Consider the following 19791-nt stretch of genomic DNA (forward strand, 5'->3'; position numbering starts at 1 on the left):
AATTGTGAAAGTATGTAACCCAAAAAAAAATTGTGAAAGTATTTTTTTTTGTGGTGAAATGTATATTGATATAAAATTTATGGAAAATGCATGAAATTAAATTAACATATGTGTATCACCTAACGAATTATCATAGTCTACATCTTCTTCTTCATCAGATAAAACATGACTGTGGTCGAAATTGTGTGAAGCTGTTTAGCAATTCATGAGGGGAGTTTATGAGAAATATACTATAATTTAAATTCTCATGTTGGTAGAAAGCGAAGACACCAGAAGAATCAATAACCATAAATTGGGGTAACATAAAAACTTCGGTAACATAAAAACTTATGAAAAGGCATTTTAAATGACATTATTTTTTTGACTTCAAGATGACCTCTGTACTTTTGATATCTACTACTTCTTATTCTTCCACTACTGTAGCTATAAAACCGCCAATCACAGCTTGACACGTGTCTTTCTTTGACTTAGTTCTCTTTTTTTTTTCAAGTGAACGAGTGTAGAACGACGTCGTTTTGCCTTTGACACTGTTCATCACTGTCTCTCCTGAACCCTAAGTCTCTAATCGTGTGTCTTCTCTTCCTCTCTACCTACTCCGCCGTACGATCCACCTCCGTCTGATTTCGAGTCTTCTCTCTCACAACCGTCTCTTAATCTATTTCAATCTCAAACCCTAGGTGTGGTTCCGTGTTAGCCTTCCTCTTTCAACCTCTCTGTCAGCAATCCATCAATAGAGTCTCTTCTGATTGATCTAATGAGGAATTGCTTTCTGCCGCCGTTTGATTTTTATTTCAAGCCAACTTTTCCGTCGATTAATGGTGAACCAATCCCTGATCGACAGCACAATTGGTTTACTGTTCATTTGTCATCCTCCTCACGAGAACCCCAACTACTATGGTTGAATGCATCAGCTAAAGTTGTATACTCTATCAAATGGTCAGTATCAATCCCAATCTTCATTCATTTTATTCATTTTGTTTAATACATTTCGTACACTTCAATCTGCACAAAGAAATTTCTCTATCAGTGTATTGAGTTATGTTGTTGTCAGTTCAGTTTAAAAATTTGGCTATAAATACCCCTGTTGTGAACTCCCATTCTCACCATTCCCATATCCCAATCCTTCTGGTTGAAACCCTTTTCTTCTATTTTATCTCATTCATTGATCTGCATGATTCTTACTGTGTTGTATTCTTACTGTGTTTTTATTGATTCTGTATTTGCAGAGATGAATTCCATTCGAAGTTTATGACCTGGTCGAGAAGCATGGAAAATCAAAGCTAGAGTTATTAGAAAGTGGGAGATGGCACCTAATGTTGAACCTTCCAAACCATATGCTATGCAGCTTGTGTTGATTGATTCAGAGGTATTTTGTTTAACTTTATTTTAGAATTCATTGATTTTACTTTTCATTCTCATGATATTGGTGTATTTATATCAACTCCATGATTATTTGTCAGGGTTGCAAAATAGAGGCAAATATTAAGAAGTATTTGATGAGCAAATTCCAGAGGGATACAATTGATATGGGTTAGTTTGTGCTTATCGTGCTGCTGAACATGAGTACAAAATTCTCTTCCATAGTAAGACTAAAGTCCAAATTGACCAGTGTGATACCATTCCCATGCTTGGGTTAACATTGAAGGATACATCTGAAATTAAGATGACTATGGGGGAGTCTGATTACCTTATGGGTTAGTTTGTCTTATTTGTGTTTAGTTAACAACATCCAACATTTTATTTAAAGAGTACTATACCTGTTCAATATTGTGATACATTTATTATGTGTTTTCTTTGGTAGATATTATTGGGTTGGTCACAGCTGTATCTGATGAGCAGCAATTTCCAAATTCTGGAAATGTTACTAGAAGAATTGAAATGGAGATTACTGATCACAAGTATGTTTCCTTTATCTTTTTGGTTATTCATTTATTTCATTTACAAGTATGTTATTAGCATATTGAAAGTTGTTATTTTTTATTTTTAACAGGGGAAAGATCAAGATGGCTTTATTTGGCAAGTATGTTGATATGGTTAAAGGATTTCTTGCTGCTGTTGGAGTTGGACTTGCAGTTATTGTGGTGCAATTTGCCAAAGTTAAGACATACAGAGGTATAATTTATTATTAAATTTTAGAAATGTCTATATGTTCTTTTATTATTATAGTAGATTTAGTAGTTTGATAAATTTCATAACATTCCTATGTAGGAGAAGTTGTTATCCAAAATGTTATGCAAGCTACTAAGTTGTTTTGGAATGCTGATATTCCTGAAGTTTCTGTTTTTCGTGATGGGTAATATGTTTGAACTTTTATACTATATTCAGGTTCTATTTGATTACTCATTCATTTAGGACCTAACTATATTTTTTCATATATTATCAAGTCTGGCCTTACATGGTCTTGATTCTGATTTGCCTATTGGTCAAATTGGTGGTGGATTTCGCAACGTGCCTGCCAATGAGGAGTTTATTAGTATGTATCCTAAGAAGAATATTGTTGAGTTGCATGATACAGCTGAGGTATTCTACTAATTTTTGTTTCATTATTGTTTTGGTTTTTGATGTCAAGTTTAATGAATTGTTTTTTTCTTGAATTCCTTAAAATATAGGAGGGTTTGTTTATAGTCCTAGCACAAATTAGTGGATTAATTGAGGGGGAGAAGTGGTGGTATGCATCTTGCCAATGTCGCAAAGCTGTGACTATTGAAGAAGTTCTTTATTACTGTGGTTCTTGTTGAACTCATGTGGTTGAGTTTACTCCCATGTATGATGTGTTTAATGTTTAAATTGTTTACTCTGTTTGGCCATTGAGATTTGATTTCATTATGCAGATTTCGCCTCAAGTTTGAGGTATCTGATAGAGATGAAGTTGCTACATTTGTCATGTTTGACACAGATTGTCAAAATCTGCTTGGGAAAAGCTGCAGAGAGTTGGTTATGTTCTCAAAGATTATTAAATCAGTAGGAAGTTTAAGTTTATTGTTAAATCTTTTGAATTCTTTTTTGCAGTTTATTAGGTATTAACTATTAAACTGTAAATCCAACCATATGTTGATATATTTTGGTATACAAATTGTGCAGGGAAAAGCTGCTGATGAATATCCTGATGATATAAAGGCACTTATTGGAAAGGAAGTTCTTATCAAAGTTGAGAAGTTAAGTGACCATGGAACAAAGTATGATGATTCATACAAAGTGAAGAAAACATGTGATGACAAGTTCATAATTGATCTTTTCAATGACAAGACCAAGATTGAAACCCCAACCAAGGTCTGCTATACATTCACTTTAATGAAACTGTTTAATACATATGTTAAGTTGAGTATTGTAGTTTCCATTTAACTGTATTAATATTTACTTTGTTCTATTTCTGCAGCTAATTATTGACCCATATGGATCAAACTTTGAATCAGATGAAAAATAACCTTTGTTTGTTGATAGCTCTATCGATTCTGCTAGCCAATTGTCTTCAGTTGCTGACACAAATCTTTTTCTTGATGACATTTCTCCATTTGGAGATTTAGCAGTCAGTTTACCAACTTCCAAACCCGGCAGTGAAGATGCAAGTACACCCAGACCTCCTAGGAAGAAGAGGTTAGTGAAGAATGAAAAGAAAAGTTGTTTATGTATCTATTATGAACATCTTCAGAGTAGTATTGTGGTTGTGCTTTCATGGATATTCACATGTATTTTGTAACTCTAAGTACTATGAAGTATGTAATCATTCTGAGTAGTATTTATGTGTTTGGGTGTTATCTATTATATAATTAGATATTGTAAGGACAAGAGATGTCCAATATTTAGTATTTTGGGGATCCTAATGTGTATCTTCTAAGACATATGTTTATTTGAAGCTTCTTTTATATAACCTACTTATGTTGTTTCTCATCAATTGTTTATTCTTATGTTCTTTTGATTCTTTTAGAAACACATAGACACACATATATTTTGAAATTGCAAATCATCCCCTTTGTAAATAACCTTTGCTGGATATTTGAACAATACAAGGTTTGAACTTTAATGTGTAAGGTCCTTTGGAAACGGTTTTGTATTGCCCAGAAAATTTAATGTCGACCAAAAACAAAATGAAATGTTTGGACTGAGTACCCTTCATGAAATCATAACATACATATTCCAAATGACATAGTTAAAATTGCAGATATGTTACAAGTCTTAAACTTAGCAAATTAACAATCCAGATATCCATACAGCATTTATGTTACACTTTTCTTCATCTCATATTTTCCAGTTCATAGCTCATAATGAGTGGTTGAAAAGATTCAGTACTTAAGCACTTCGAAATATTTTGACTTCAAATGTGTCTTCCTCTTCAAGCTTATAGAACTTCAGTTAGTCCCTATAATGGAATTCGTTGTCTTTGCAAAATTTGTACCATCCATCACCAAACACACATTGACGACGTCTTTTGCTATCCCACTTCATCGTCCATTGATCAGTTTCCCCGCTAGGCAGTAACATGTTGACTGATTTAGGTCGGTGTCTGAAATGCTCATTGACAATTGATACCGGAATACTCTAAAAAATGAAATTTATTGAAATCAAGTAAGGATTTATTTCAAAAAATAGGATATTGAGAAAAGAAATTGAAATCTTACCAAAGTTTGACCCCCTTCGCATAATGCATTTGTGAGAGTTGAACTCCATAAGGCTTCATCCTCAGCAACAATGTTTTGTTGCTCATTTTCAAGTTTGTACTGTACTTCAAAATCTTGCTCATCAAAAATCCTTATGTCATAACTCATTTCTCCCTTGCGTGTAAAGAATATGTGGACATAGCTTTCCAGTTCATAAGTTTGACGGATTTCATTGAAGCAGCCTCCATAGCGTGGGTGTTTGCCAAAAAAACCCAGTTCAGCTTGGAAAACATTCCCAATAGGGTCCTTGAATTCTACTTCTACCTCCTCAATTAGTTGTGGATGAATCTAAACAAAAGGTTTCTATGTCTGTCTTCTAAATCATATACCATTATACTATGGAATCAATCTACTTGAACACTATTTGTACTCCAGATTTGATCGTTTCATCTGTTTGTTTGACATTCCTTGCACAGTAGTTGGTTTTTCCACTTTTTTATGACATAATCTGTTACATGCATACCTCACTTTGCTCTTATTGTTTCTCTCCATCTCTAATGAAATTATTTTTATGTGTTGATTTTTAATATTAATTGTTTTTTTCTGCAATTGATGAATTTTAACACGGTTTACACCTATGGCATTTTTGGATCTCCACTTCATTCATTAGTCCTGAACATTCCATAACCTGTTTTGTGATGTTCCTCTATGTAACCACATTTCTGATATCTTTTGTCACGTTTCATTCATGCATTTGGTATCTTTGCCTTTACTTTGGGTGCAACTATTGTCTCTACATTACAATTAGTTCCTCAATTTGTTTTGCCTTTGCTGTGATATTGTTGAAGAATCATCTGTTTCCATTCCTCAATATGTTTTTTAATTATGTTTTTTCTTGCTATTGATCTAAAGTGTCCACAATATTTAAGATAAACATTGAACAAATTTAGATTACATGTTTGGATGAGTTTGCTGAACTATTTGTAAAGAGCAAGCCATATTAAAAAATTTCTATATTGGTATAATATATTATGGATGTCAATTTTAGTAGTAGATAACTTTGATCAGTATGTTGCTCCTGTTATTACAAAAGTATAATGAATGTACCCTATAATATTTTCATTGGAATTCCTTATTATTTCAATGAGTTTCTTTTTTTTTTAAGTAAAATGAATGTTGTTTTGGTTGGTGATTATAAGTTTTGATATAATGTTTTATATCAATGTAAAACACGAGTTTCTTCAATTTAATTTTTTTGCCTTTCATGACCAAACTTCTCATAGTTCTAATATACATACTTATCTACTCATATTGATTGTTGTTTTTAGGTCTTCCTGTAGACATTAACGTGCAACGAAAATGTATGCTCTTCGTTTGAGATCTCCACACAGCAACCCAAGAATTTTTGTCAAACATGTCCTTCCTTCTATGGTATGATCTTTTATTTTACACTCTTTCTAAATATTGTATACAATCTTTCCATGTAGCCAAATCTTGATTTTCATTCCAAAATTTATTCCAATGTAGAGATTTATTGTTGTGCCAAAGCGATTTCATGAAGCTGTTGGATTTGAAATCAATCATGCTGTTCAATTGCAAGATCCTGCGGGGAACATCTTTAATTTGTCATACTACTACAATCAAGGAGAGCACAGAATTGGGGCTGGATTCTTTAACATCATATCCGTTCACGAAATACAACATACTGTCATAATGCACTTTATCTATCGTGGAGAGACCAGATTTAGTATCCACATCTTTGATCCATTTTGCAGGGAGATTACATACAATCTTGCTCATCAACTACCTCCTCAGATAAATCTTATCATTGATGATGCTGAAGACAATGATAATACATCCAGTGATGAGGAGGCCAATTATGAACATGAAGAAGCACCTTGGTTTGAGAAATTTGGGAAACTGATATTAGTGCTGCACAGATATATGATCATCGAACTGTGGTTTGTCTTATTTGTTTATTCATATTATATTGTCCTTATAAAATTGTTTTATACTAAATACTAAATTTATATTATATCTATTTTGTAGAATATTTCAAGCCAGATACAGCAAACATTTTTCCCTAACCTTCCTCCTGTTATAAAAGTTTTGCTTCCTGATGATACTATTGCACAGTGGCCCATTACATGGCATCTTCCACGCTATCCAATCGTAGGGGCATTTGGCAGTGGTGGCAGGATTGGTGAGTTGGCTGCATGGTGGTGTGACTTCTACATGAATAATATCATCAGTCATGACAATTATGGGCAAGTTCACAAGATTGAACCGTGGCAGACATCTGAATCAGATAACTACATCGTTTACTTCTATGATGTGTGATTTCATACAGTGTTTGAATTATTGTGTTGTAGTACTTGATTTTCATGTTTTGAACAATTATCTGTTTCTTGGTTTGTTCCATTAGACGTTATGTAAGATACTATGCTATACTTTGTGTGTGATGTTTTGCTATCAATAGTTTTCTTTCCCATTAGATAATGATATATGTTGAGTTATTTTTTGGTTTTATTTATTAGTCAAGACTCATGAATATGCTCAATGCAAGTCGACAAGGGGTCAAACTTAATTAACATTTGAAACTCATCTAATTCATATATATACATATAAGGAATATAAAACATAAGTAAATAACAACGTATACGTGTTTAACTGATTAAAGGTAGACATCTTAGTTAATACAACATTAAATCGTTCACATATATAAAATACTCAATAATTGTAATTAACAGTATCATGCATCAACAATTTATCAGTGCATCGCACGAATAAACAGGTATAATACTAGTTCCTTATTAAAATAGCTAAAGAAAAGTCACATTGAATGCATTTTCTTATATTTATCATCATAATCATGGTTTGTTTTGTATCAATTTCTTATGTCCCTCTTAAATCTTGTTTTTTATTTTTTTTGTTAGATAAGCTTTTTAAAGGCTTTGTTAATTTAACATTGCTAGATAGGTAAAAATCCAAGCTAAATTTAAACTCACAGTAAAGATTCAAGACAACTAACATTTAACATTGAGTCAACAAACCAAATACATAATAACAATCTGTGAAAAAGTTTTAGAACAAACTCATACGAATCTGCCAATTGGAATTGACATAACTATTATTCAGAAACAAAATTAAACTTTCACATAGCAGCAAGCCATCCGATTATACTCCCATAAAGTTATCCAAAAACAATAGACACTTCAACAATCCTCTCTGCGATCTTTGTAAACTTAAAGCAACACAGATTTCCCGCACGAACCCCATTACGTGTACAAAATTTCTTCCAGCCTGATCCAATCCTCACATCTTTCTTGTTTTTGCTCAGCAACTTGCACGTAACATCATCACCCACATGCCCTCGAAGCTTCAATGGAGAAACTCCAAATTGACGAATAAACACAACAATTTTAGCTGGTAAGGCCTGAAAAATGAAAAAGTTCACCAAAACATGAATACAAAAATATCAGTGAAACTAAGGAACAAATAGAAAAATATTCTGTGATGCTCACCACATAACTCCCAACAGCTTGGGTTTTTGAAAGAGTTACCACACATGAAGGATTTTTATTTTTAAACCAAAACATAACAGCAGAACCACTTGAATTTTTGTAGATCATTGGTATTTCTGGTTGCTTAGGTGCAGGGAACATTTGACTCATAATATCAACATTCTCTTGCTTCACAGTCACAGGCCAACCATGATATTTCACCTCAGCAAATATTGGATCAAATATTGAAAAATAAAAGTTAAAGTTGTTCACATGTTTAAAAAGAAACCAACAGTTCCCATAAAAATGGTAAAATTCTCGAAGCTCACACCATCCTATAATTAGGTAAGCCTTTTTGCCCACCACAGTAAATGATACTTCCTTGGTCACACCCAATTGGTCAGTAAGGAGAAATTCTCCATCATCTGGGAGCTGTAGGTATTCCACCACATCTTCACCAATCTTACCATAGTTCTGCACCAAGTAAATTAGAGCCAAAATGAAACTATTAATATGAAAACATATAAGAGAGAGTAAATCAACAAAGAAGAGCAATTGACCATTACCCTATTCATCTGGTGCAAAACTGCAAATGCAAAGGGAGGAACAGTGTTGCACATGACAGAATATGGATTCTTGAAGTTAGCCATGACAGAATATTAGCTCTGGCTTTGATGTCTATGCACATACTATTGTAACTATATATAGAGCTCAAGAGTGTGAGTCTAACATCAAAGAAAGGAACAAAAGGCAAGAATTAAATTAATTTTTAATATACTAATAAATATATTATTTTATGTACCTTTAATATTCAATTGTAAGCTTCACTAAAATTCCCTTGGGATTCCATCACTTTGCTAACTCTCTTATGTTTTAATTTAATCAAATCATTTCCACATTATTACTTGTGCACAACCCCTTCAGCTTCAATCTTTTTAATAGATTTAATAGTGCATAGTAATAAATATTTAAATTTATTAATTTGTGTACCTTTAATATTCAATTGTAAGCTTCATTAAAATTCCTTTGGGATTCCATCATTGTGCTAACCCCTTGTGTTTTAATTTAATCAAATCATGTCCATATTATTGCTTGTGCACAACCCTAATCAGTTTCAAATTTTTTAATAATTTAATGGTGTTACACAGCCGCTAGTCAAAACAAAACAAAGAGACACAATATGAGCTTCATAATTCCACAATTTAGTGGAAGGAATTTAGAAAGATACACTGGCAGCCCTAGAAAGTTAAGGAAAACAAATCTGTTAAAAATATATTGGCATAAAAATAAAACAGAAAACATTCATGTATCTCAATGGTAGTATGGTTTATTCAAAGTTTACATAATGCAAGTGATAATACAGAAGTTAGTGGAAGTTAGTACCTTGTAGTGAATGAGTTGGAGAAGTTAGGAGTAGCTGAAGAGCGCTTAGAAGAAGAAACAGAGACCTTCGAAACCATTTTTCTTTCTTTCTTTTAATGTGTTGTGCATGTTTCTGTAACAGCAACTCAAATTGTCACCCTGTGGCTGTGGATGATTAAACTGTCAAATATTGTGCACAAAAAAAGATTGCAGGCTTTCAGGACTATTTTGAAGTAAATGCCATGGAAAAATTTGGCTTTGGATGATTAATCAAGGACCAATGTTGGCCTTGGATGTTGGACATGACATTACAGAAAACTGAGTGCAAAATTTGCATATAGCATGTGTTTGTAACTTTATTGGGTTTTGAGTTTTGAAATTATGGCTTAAATATGTCCATTACTCACACAGTTACTCATAATATAGTAATCAATAGCTTAATTTGCAAAGCAAAATCAAATTTGCAGCCATCAATTGCACAGCTTTAATGTTTTTTTATCTTATTTCAAGAATGCTCTTAACTGAAGAAATAAGTTTGAGAGTTACAAACGAACTTCAAAATTTAAAAAATTGAAAGAAAGATATAAAAAATTGCCCTTCACAGTCAGAAACAAAATATAACTATTTAATATTTATTATAGATCCACAATGACAACTCAAATCTTTCCAAGCATTTAAAGTGGAGGTCAAAGCCTTCTTTCTACAAATCAATCTCACAATACCGAACACACACCAAAACAGTCAACAACGGTGACAGTCTATTCCACCCTATGGGTAAACCTAATTTCATATCAATAATAATGGCACTGAAGGAAAGCACATGCGGAAGCTTGGAGGCTGCAAGCATCTTCATTCATTGACCACAACGCCACCCAAGTTTCACATGGAAAGTCCAAATTCCATTATTTAATTGTTACAGAGGGAAGTGTGAGTAGACTTCTAACCAATGAAAAGAAACTAAGCATGATAGCAGACTTCTGGCACTAAATCTGTCTTATTCCCTTTTCTTCACATTCACTTTTTTTGGTAGATCTCAGGTAATCCGCCTTATTAGTGATGCTGAACTTTGGTTGGATTTAGAATCAAACCTTTTGTCTTCCGCATAAGGCTAAAACAACTCATTAAAACATATATGAGAACAAATAAAAAAAATCAGAGATAACATTTACATGCACCAAGTACTCATGGATCCTAAATGGAGTTGTGCTAGAAAGACCAAAAAAAAGGTTACTTTAATAAATTAGTGGGAGATGTCAAGTTTAGGGGGTGCATTCTCTTTTCTGTGTGAATGAACAAATAACAACTCCATTTACGGGGTGCATTCTCTTTTCACATTATAAAAAAATGGAGTACTTTCTTCAAGATGGGAGTGAAGAAGTGAGAAAAACCTGATTATTTAAAAAAGAGGTGGGTAAGTATCTTTGTCATTCTATAGGGACCATAACACCTCAACAATATGCAAGTAATTCAAGTACACATATATATCATTTCCAAAGGACTAAAAATAAAATTGACCAAAAAAGGAATATTATGAATCCAAGTTTATAAGGTTTACCATGACCGCGAAATCAATGTCAACACAAAAATGGATCATTTTTTTATGTTGACCATCTCAAGCATAACAATGTCTCAAAACCAACCTTATGGAAAAGCCCAAATCGCAACCATGATAGAAAAGAGAAGTCACAGTAGGAATTGAAACCCTGAGCTTGAAAAGAAAGAAGATGGAGAGCTGAATGAGGTGAGATTGGCAAAAGGATGATGAGTAAGTGGAAGATGGATGAGAATGAGAGCCAGATCAAGGTAAAGAGGGAGTGGAAAAGAAAAAGAAGTTGTAAAAAAAATACAAAGGAAAAAAGAGAAGGAAAGAGGTGGTTTTTGTGTACAAATCAAATTAGCATAGAAGAACATACAACATGAGCAAGTAAGCATAGGTCCTACAATCAAACAGAAACGAACATCAATAATTAAATGTACATAATTAACCAATATAGCAAAGGCACCACGCATAACCTCAAAAATTTCTTAAGCAAAATGGCTAGATCCATGCCAATTTTTTTTTTTAAAGAAAGCTGCCAGGGAAAGAAAAAATGAGAAGAAGAAGAAATTAACAAAAAGTTAAGTACTGAGGAATTCAAAAAACTCCTTAAAATTAAGACTGGAATAAAGGGAACAAAACCTGGTGCGCTGCCGCTATTCATCTTGACGGCAACGGCGTTTGCTCCGTCAATCCCAACATGTCACAACCCCACCACCGCAACCCCAAGTCCACCTAAAGCTCTCGTTCTTCTGGCATGAGTCGCCGCATCGATGTGTGTAGAGGACGATTCTGATGAATGTAATATGAAACATAAAATGAATTAGTAGAGATTGTGAAATCTAAAACTGAAAATGAACAGACACAAAGAAGCGACCAAAGTGTGGTTCTTGATATTTGTTGGTCAATTCGCAAGTGTACGAATACCTCCGGGTTTTAAAATATCGAACCACAGGGATTGTGAGTGAGAATTGTTGATTTAAGCCTAAAGTTTGCAAGTTCTTAAAACAGTAAAATTCAGTAATTGGTTTTGGTTGATTGTGACAAAAGTTTTGCAAAAGAGCAATGTTGCAAATGTTTGAAATAACAATTGATGGAAAATTGCCTTGGGTTGTTGATCATCCAATCCACTTTAGTTCACCTATCCTATGCATGTGAAACCTTGATTTAACTCTTGTTGTTATAGCCTATGTACTTACTAGTTGATTCCTCACAAAAGTAATTCTCTCAAATTGAAAGTTAAGCATGATAGCATGTATATTCAGGCCAACAAAACCCTACCCTCACTCTATGCCTAGAAGCAAGTATAGAAGGATCTATTCCAATTCATGTCCCTAAATCATAACAAACTTCCATTTGATTATAATCTAGCCTATAGCAAAGGTGCACCAAAGCTAAACATGCAATAAGGAATTGAAATACAAGATTGAATCAAGACTCATGCATAGAGACACTACACCAAAAAGTGGCTTTTACAGCGGTTTTTTTTGGCCTTTTACAGCGGTTTTCAGCGGTCCAGAACCGCTGTAGATCTCGCCGCTGTAAAAGCCTTAACAGCGGTTCTAACCGCTGTAAAAGATGCATTATTTACAGCGGTTGATTTAATAAAACCGCTGTAAATACAGACCTACAACAGCTGTTCTCTAGAATAACCGCTGTAATTGAGTCTTCTTTTACAGCGGTTTCAGCCGGTAACCGCTCTGTAATTTGTTTTTTTTTTGTCTGTATTTGGCACCAGCAGCTTTGTTTGCTGTGGTTCCAACCTCAAGTGATGAGGCAAGATCAAGTGTCCGGTTTGGACTAGCAGCATCCTGCATCTTATATAAGACAGAAATCAGAATCCTAACTTAAAGAAAAAGGGAAAATTAAAGCAAGCAAGCAAATTTCAAAAACAACACAATCAAATCATGTGTCAAGCTAAAGACTTGCCGTGCCAGAATCAAGAGGTACAATACGAAAACCGGAAGGTAAAATGGGTGCATCATCAGAGAAAGACGCATCTATTGGAGCAAAAACTAGTTCTGCACTGGTGCCAACTGCATGCTCATCCACTCCACTGCAAAGCTGATGACAGGTGCAGCAACAAACACTGTTAGCTATAAACTTGATATTGGATTAAACCTTCTGAACTATATGCAGGCGCAAGTGTTATAGCTATTCAATTAAAATCAAACTTCATATAGATCCTTAATTCCTGACTATTCCTATAACTACATGCAAATCCATTCATGATATTTGATGCATCTTATCCTTTGCAAACTCTAGAAGCCAGGGACGATTAGTTAGCGAATGATGAAATTCTAGATCCCTTAGAACAAATGTCCTGCACGATGCTGGGACAATCGATTAGAACATCATACAACTGAAAGACCTGAACACAAAACAACAAACAACTAAAAGGAAACAAGACACATGAAGTTGTTAACCCAGTTCGGTGAAACTACACCTACGTCTGGTTAGCTTTTGCCCAATGAAAAGGAATTCCACTATCTCAAGAACTAGGTATTACAGACCCACATGAACACATCAAGTTCATTGTTCTTAACCTAATCTACCCAGTGGTATTCTACTTAGAACCACAGCCTAAGTATGAGAGCCCCTCTCACTTTTCCTCAATCACTGCCACAGTGATTGGTGAACAACAATAACACAGAGTTTGTTTGACACTCAAACACAACACAGAACTCAGTCTCACTTTATAGAATCAGTGAGCAAGACGAGTTCACAACTAACAAAGACAAAGAACAACTTACACTCTTAAGAACACTTGATCTTCAAGGTAATTCTCTCGATCAACTTCAAGCTTCAGGTCTTTGTCAATATATACTTCAGCAGAGGCGGCTAGGGTTTATTTGGGCTGAAGAACACTTTGATCCAACTCATATCAGCAGAGAATCTTTCAAGATCTGATATGAGTGATCAACAAGTAAAAATAGAAACAAATCTTTTTAATCACAGATTTGCTTCAACAATAACAACCCGCAACTGGCTCCCAACACACAGTTACTTGACCTTCAAGTAAGCACAGATCATACCATAAAGCATAACCACAAGGGACCCACTTGCATGCCAGCAGGGGCGGATGTCCTGGCCTTCATCAAGGCAGATGTCACAACATCGGCTAGGACATCAGGTTGTTTTTAACAAAATTGATGACAACAAAGGAACAACAAATGAGAAAAATTAACCAACAGAATATTAATGGATTTTAATTGAAGGCATTCCCTCAATTAAAATTTTATGAATTTTTCCATGATGCTGTAAGGTATGGACATAGATATGTTGAAAAGAATGGCATCATGGAGCAGTACTTACTTGCAAGAGGAAAACATCACCAGGCATAGTCATGTCGTCCCGATAGTAGCCCATGTTTTCAAGCTTAATAACCTCCATGAACTATTTTAGAGATAAAGTGTCAGTTAGTATGTAATATGCCGGAAGAGAAACACAAAAAAGTTAATATAATCCACAAGCCAAGTTAACATGTATTCAATTTTATGTTGGAAGATTAAATGGTAATTTCTAAATAGTAAATATGTACTAGATTATAAAATTAGGAGAAAACAACTTGCCTCTTCATTCTCAATTGTGTGAGCTAGTGGAAGAATAACCTGACCCCCAAAACTTCCTTTGGCCCCTGGCAAGCTACAGGGGCCAGCTTTAATGGCAGCAGCTGAGTAAGCATCAATACTCCTATCTGCCCATTCTGATCGGTGCTCCCGCAAGAATCTAAGAAGAATAGCTGGAGGGACATTCTACAAAGACAGAAAAAGAGCATGAGACAACTAAATACATGGAAATCAATTGCTTGAAAACAATAGAAAGTAAAAGCAATTCCTAAGAGCTGAGCAATAAGCAATAGCATTAGTCCACATTATGGAGTATTAAAGAATTATACATGTAACAACATGGATGCTTTGGCACATAGCACAGAACTGGTCATGGATGGGAATCCATTGTTATATCCAAGATTTGCACCCATCATCTTGCTCGGTGATGAATTCACAAGAAGGGTGACATCATCAATGCCATCACTCTCTAACATGGACCAGCCATCATCTGCAAATCCATTCACAGCTTCATTAAACATACAATAACTCTTATTCAAGTTTCATTCCAGAGTTTTAACAACAATACAACCACTTAATAGGCTTATATGCTCCTGTGCTCTCACATTTGAATCTCTATTTTTAGTTGCTACCCATAGGTTGCATTTACAAAATTGAAGAAACCCAGAAAGCATTGCAGACTCTCCGAGACTTTGTCTCGAAAAAATTCTCTCTTTTATTGCACCCGGGACGTTCTGGAAAGATGAAAGATATTCTAAAACATCTCCTCAGTTTGCCACCGGATGAGGGAATTTCCCTCAGAACAAAATCAGTTATACAACAACTTTCTCAAAGTTTTTCTCAGTGGAGTTTGGATTATAACAATGCAAACCTTAAACATGAGACATCAACTACAGATTTATGATTGCTGCAAAATATATTGCTGCAAAATCAATACCTGTTTATGATTTAAGTCACAAGACGATGTAAGCTGAGATGGAAATCATAGGAATTATCATTATAGGACATTAACATCTAAAATTTAGACTCACTATCCAACTAAGAGACACATGCATCTATAACAAAATTTATCTGGAATTTCCTAGCTTTAATTTCTTTAGATTAGGAATAATACACAAATAGACAAATAGAAACCTGAACAGGAGCAAGATGATTTCCTAGCATTATTATTTATACTGGTGGTACCTGCTTCTTTTCCGGGGACTGTAGCATAGGCAACTATGCTTGGACAGAGGTGTTCTTCATATTCCCTTCAATTCTGAGAATCGATGTTGTGAGGGTGGAGTAGAGTGAAGAATCAAGAAAGTATTGTATGAGAGACTGAACGCATCTTATGATCGACACATGCATCCAAAACCTGCAACACAACACCGGAATCACCATCTCCCACAAATCCAAATCTTAAATTGCAGCATTCAAAGAGAGAAAGATCTGAAATAAAAATTATAAGTTAACGATATCAATTTCAAACCTAAATCAAATACAAAACAACAAATTTGAAATGTAATCGAAATGAAACCCTAATAAACACAACACAATCAAGCATAAGACATCATTATCCACATAGAGAGATAAGGAGAAGAGTGAATCCATTGCTAATGGAAGTGTGCCTTCCGTAAATCAGTTTGAACCGAAATGACAGCATCCAAGGAAGGGTACAGGTATAATTCAACTTTAGCCCAGTCAATGCCATCTCGTATATATTCCTGAAAAAATTGTCAAGCACATGCAAATATTTAGCTTCCAGAGAGGGTACTCAATATGTTCTCTTAATATACGAAGTTATAAAAATACTTGTGTATGCCTTCAATTTCAGTCGGCGAATACCTCCTGATCCTCTGCATACATGTGTAGCATCAACAGTTCAGAATATTTAAAAATTCAAACTGAATAACAAAGGTGAGACAAATATAAAGCAACTCAGCATCAAGCAGCATAGCATAACATTTTCACTCAATCATTTACTTTTCTCTATCATCTTGCCATGCTAGTATTAGAAAATAAGACATCACACAAAAATTGACTTTTTGATGCATCAAAATCACAATCTATCAAATCTGAGTAAAAGAAAAGCAGGAGGTGATGGCGCAAGAAAGAAACATACTAAAAAAACAGAGTATGTACACACTCCATCTCCCACCACCCTTTGGCATTCGATTTTTAGTAGCATGAGATCCTCTCCTTTCTTGTTCTCGCTAGCCTCTACCATCTCCGGTTCTTAGTTTTCTCATTCGCCAATTCGCTCTTCCAGAGCGCTGAAAGGGGAACTGATGGGTGTTCCCTCTAACCATACATTGTTCACCTCGATGAAAGTAAGAAAGCAATGTTAATTGAAATGTCAATCTAGCAAAAAAAAAAACAACCCTAACATTAATCTAAAACACAACAAGCTTCGACTAAACTATCTATTGAACTAAGGCATCAGATCTTGAGAAGACCTAGATTGATGAAATTGAGCGAGAAATACTGCATAAGAGGGATTTTTGATAGCGAATAGAGCCATTGAGTTAGAGCCTATGAGATCCATTGAGTTAGAGCATTAAATCCAGGATCGAACAGCAAAGAGAGCATGATCGAGAATAGGAGCGATGATGAACAAAGAGCAAGATCAAGAGTTAGAACAATAATGAACATTGAGCAATGGAAGCTACCTGGAGTCTCCACATCATGATTTACACGGTGGAAGCAACGCTCTTCAAAGCTACAGTCTCGAAAGGATGATAATGAGAACAGGGCAACAACCGTGCAGGAAGCGACCCAAAACAAGAGAGGCAGCGGCGCAGCAGGGACGGAGGCAGAGGCGGCGGCGGAAGGGATGGAGGCGGCGACGGCAAGGACGGCGGAGGCAGGAGGTGGCGAGGGCTTTGAGAGAAGTAGCAGGTCGAGATTACGTCGTGAGGTAGCAGATTGGTGAAAAATGTAACTGGTAAAAAATAAGGGTTTGCAGTTACAGATGTAATTTTACAAAATCAATAAAGAAAATAATACTTATATATACAAAACGAACAAACTAATAAAAAACGTGTAACAGCCCAGTGGAAAAGACTCATTATATTTTCTGTGGTGCCTCGGGTTCGAATCCCACACAGAACATTTTTTGAACCAATTATTAAAGAGAAATCAACTAAATCTTATATTAATACTATAAATTGTACATATCTACCATAAAGTGAATCTAGCCTAGTGGAAAGACTATTGCGTTTTATTAAGGGAACCTGGGTTCGATCCACGGAACCTGAATTCTTGATTTTTATTATTTACGTTACTTTTACAGCGGTTAGTTTAATAAACGCTGTAAATAGTGGAACCTATTTTTTACAGCAGTCAGTATATAAACCGCTATAAAAGCCTATTACCGCTCCGTGTTTTTGTGTTTACAGCGCCTTCTAAGAGAACCGCTGTTAAAAGGTAATGCTTTTACAGCGGTTAGTTTAATAAAACGCTGTAATAGCCCATCAACCGCTCCGTGTTTGTGTTGTTACAGCGGCTGCCACCTAATCCGCTGTAAAAGGGGCGCTGTAAAAGCCCTTTTCTGGTGTAGTGAGATAGGATTTAACAAACTAAAATTTAATAGAATCTCTTAACCCAAAGCAAAAAGTAAACTAGCCACTCATGGCTAGTGAATTCATATGGAAAATGTAAAGAAAACCTGAGAAAAATACAAGTTGGAAGCCTCCCTTGGCCCCAAAGTTCTCCTCAGCTCTCAAACTTGATCAAAAATGAGTGAAATGTCCAAATGTATCAAAGAAATTGGCATAAGCCTTATTTATAGGCAAAATAAACGAGGCTGGGCGCTCAGGCGCCAATTCAGAGCGCCTGAGCGCCAATTGCATGTTGAAAAACATGCTTCTGGACCTAATTGGCGCCTAGGCGCCAATTCCCAGCGCCTAGGCGCTCAAGCTCGCCTGAAAAGGACTTTTTGGCTTCTGAAACTCCTCTTTTCAATCCTCTTTAAGATCTCCTTCAATTCCATGCACTCTTGGCCTTCTTTCTCCTTCAGTTTCTGCTCTCTAAACCTAACCAACAAGTCAAGGAAGATTCTAGAAGCTCAAAGAGCTCATTAGCACAAGAGGTCCTTCATAAAACACAACAAAACCATGCAAGTCCTAAACTTTACTTAAAATGCAAGAAAACTCCCTATAAAACTACTAAATTACCAAAACAAAATAAAGACTAACGAAAAGATAAAAATGCATGATAATGCATGAAACACTACATGAGACTCAACAAAAAGACTCAAAACAAACAAAGAAATGACCCTAAAAACACTACTAAAATAGGGTCATCAATATTAAGCCCCAAAACTATTCAAAAGGATATAGGTACACAATTGATAAAGAGGAAATGATGAAAACACCATTGGTTTAAACAGTAAAGCTCCTAGAGAATCAGAAAATACAATGCTTTAGATGAAAACCTAGCTTGAAACAACTAAAGTAAAATAAATAAATTAAACACTCATACCTATTAGTCAAACTTCCAATTTCGTGGCTTATGTTCATGAAGGATGACAGACGCTCTGAAACGCAATAGTTTCTGCAAGTGCGAAGGCAATCGCTACTCTCTTCCACCGCCATCATCAATCAATTGTGTCCACACTTCACCGCCCAATTCCCAAAACCTAAAAATCCATTTTTTATGTTGTTACAGTGCTTACTATGAACCCGAACGATGAAAACTCTCTGAAATTTAAGGAGTAAAAGCATAAAGGGGTGAAATCAAAACTAAGAAAAAGGGGTAGGAAAACGTCTTACTCACCAGAATGAACGATTCCTAGATGCGAGAAAGAGAAGCAAACCTGAAACATTGTAGAAAACTTTGGACAATCAAGATTAAATCTTTCAAACCTTATGGAAAAATCTGAAGGCGTAAGAATCATGGAAAGCGAAGATGGAATCTAGAGGAAAACTGGTGACAGTGCTTACCTTTGGAACATAATAGAACATGACAGGTGAGCTTCAGAGGAAAAGGAAGAAGATGCCGCAGTGTCAATTGGGGAATCGAAGTGGGTGGGGGGAAGTGGTGGCTCTCACGTGGGCTTAGAGGAGGAGGGCGTCGAGGGGCTTCTGATCGCAGATGAAGCCGATGATGAGGGTGTTCCAGACGGCGGTGGAAGGGCGAGGGAGGGTGTCGAGGAGGTGCTGGAAATCAGAGGTAGACATGGAAAAGCTGTGTCTGAGAGAAGGTTTTAAACGAACTTAGAAACCTAGAGAAACGGCTGAGAA

General features: G+C 35.4%; 2 protein-coding genes, 1 long non-coding RNA gene and 1 pseudogene across 3 annotated transcripts; 1 reads left to right on the forward strand and 3 right to left on the reverse strand.

Annotated features, from left to right (window-relative positions):
- Positions 1-2003: 2003 nt before the first annotated feature.
- Positions 2004-3935, forward strand: LOC130719112 (uncharacterized; annotated as a pseudogene).
- Positions 3936-7788: 3853 nt separating this feature from the next.
- LOC130719113 (uncharacterized) lies at positions 7789-8748 on the reverse strand. The gene is made up of 3 exons (XM_057569754.1): positions 8665-8748; positions 8120-8572; positions 7789-8031 (listed from the first exon to the last, which is right to left on the reverse strand). The coding sequence occupies exons 1-3, from the start codon at positions 8746-8748 to the stop codon at positions 7789-7791; spliced, it is 780 nt and encodes a 259-aa protein (XP_057425737.1).
- Positions 8749-12670: 3922 nt separating this feature from the next.
- LOC130719115 (homeobox-leucine zipper protein ATHB-8-like) lies at positions 12671-15087 on the reverse strand. Its single transcript, XM_057569755.1, has 5 exons — positions 14896-15087; positions 14570-14752; positions 14313-14393; positions 12927-13061; positions 12671-12808 (listed from the first exon to the last, which is right to left on the reverse strand). The coding sequence occupies exons 1-5, from the start codon at positions 15085-15087 to the stop codon at positions 12671-12673; spliced, it is 729 nt and encodes a 242-aa protein (XP_057425738.1).
- A 610-nt stretch (positions 15088-15697) lies between these two features.
- Positions 15698-17458, reverse strand: LOC130718560 (uncharacterized). Its single transcript, XR_009012712.1, has 4 exons — positions 17218-17458; positions 16671-16868; positions 16361-16404; positions 15698-16272 (listed from the first exon to the last, which is right to left on the reverse strand). It is a non-coding gene; the product is annotated as an uncharacterized LOC130718560 (long non-coding RNA).
- Between the last annotated feature and the right edge of the window lie 2333 nt (positions 17459-19791).

The sequence above is a fragment of the Lotus japonicus genome, chromosome 5 (assembly GCF_012489685.1).
Source record: "Lotus japonicus ecotype B-129 chromosome 5, LjGifu_v1.2".
In the NCBI taxonomy this organism is placed as follows: Eukaryota; Viridiplantae; Streptophyta; class Magnoliopsida; order Fabales; family Fabaceae; genus Lotus; species Lotus japonicus.

What these genes read in the sequence shown, in the direction of transcription:
- LOC130719113 (XM_057569754.1), bottom strand. Translation starts at nt 8,748, where the DNA reads ATGGCTAACTTCAAGAATCCATATTCTGTCATGTGCAACACTGTTCCT. An exon ending in TTTTGCACCAGATGAATAGG is followed by an intron (nt 8,573 to 8,664) that starts GTAATGGTCAAT and finishes TACTTGGTGCAG; the next exon opens with AACTATGGTAAGATTGGTGA. An exon ending in AAGCTGTTGGGAGTTATGTG is followed by an intron (nt 8,032 to 8,119) that starts GTGAGCATCACA and finishes TTCATTTTTCAG; the next exon opens with GCCTTACCAGCTAAAATTGT.
- LOC130719115 (XM_057569755.1), bottom strand. Translation starts at nt 15,087, where the DNA reads ATGTTTAATGAAGCTGTGAATGGATTTGCAGATGATGGCTGGTCCATG. An exon ending in ACACAATTGAGAATGAAGAG is followed by an intron (nt 14,394 to 14,569) that starts GCAAGTTGTTTT and finishes TCTCTAAAATAG; the next exon opens with TTCATGGAGGTTATTAAGCT. An exon ending in TACCTCTTGATTCTGGCACG is followed by an intron (nt 12,809 to 12,926) that starts GCAAGTCTTTAG and finishes TATAAGATGCAG; the next exon opens with GATGCTGCTAGTCCAAACCG.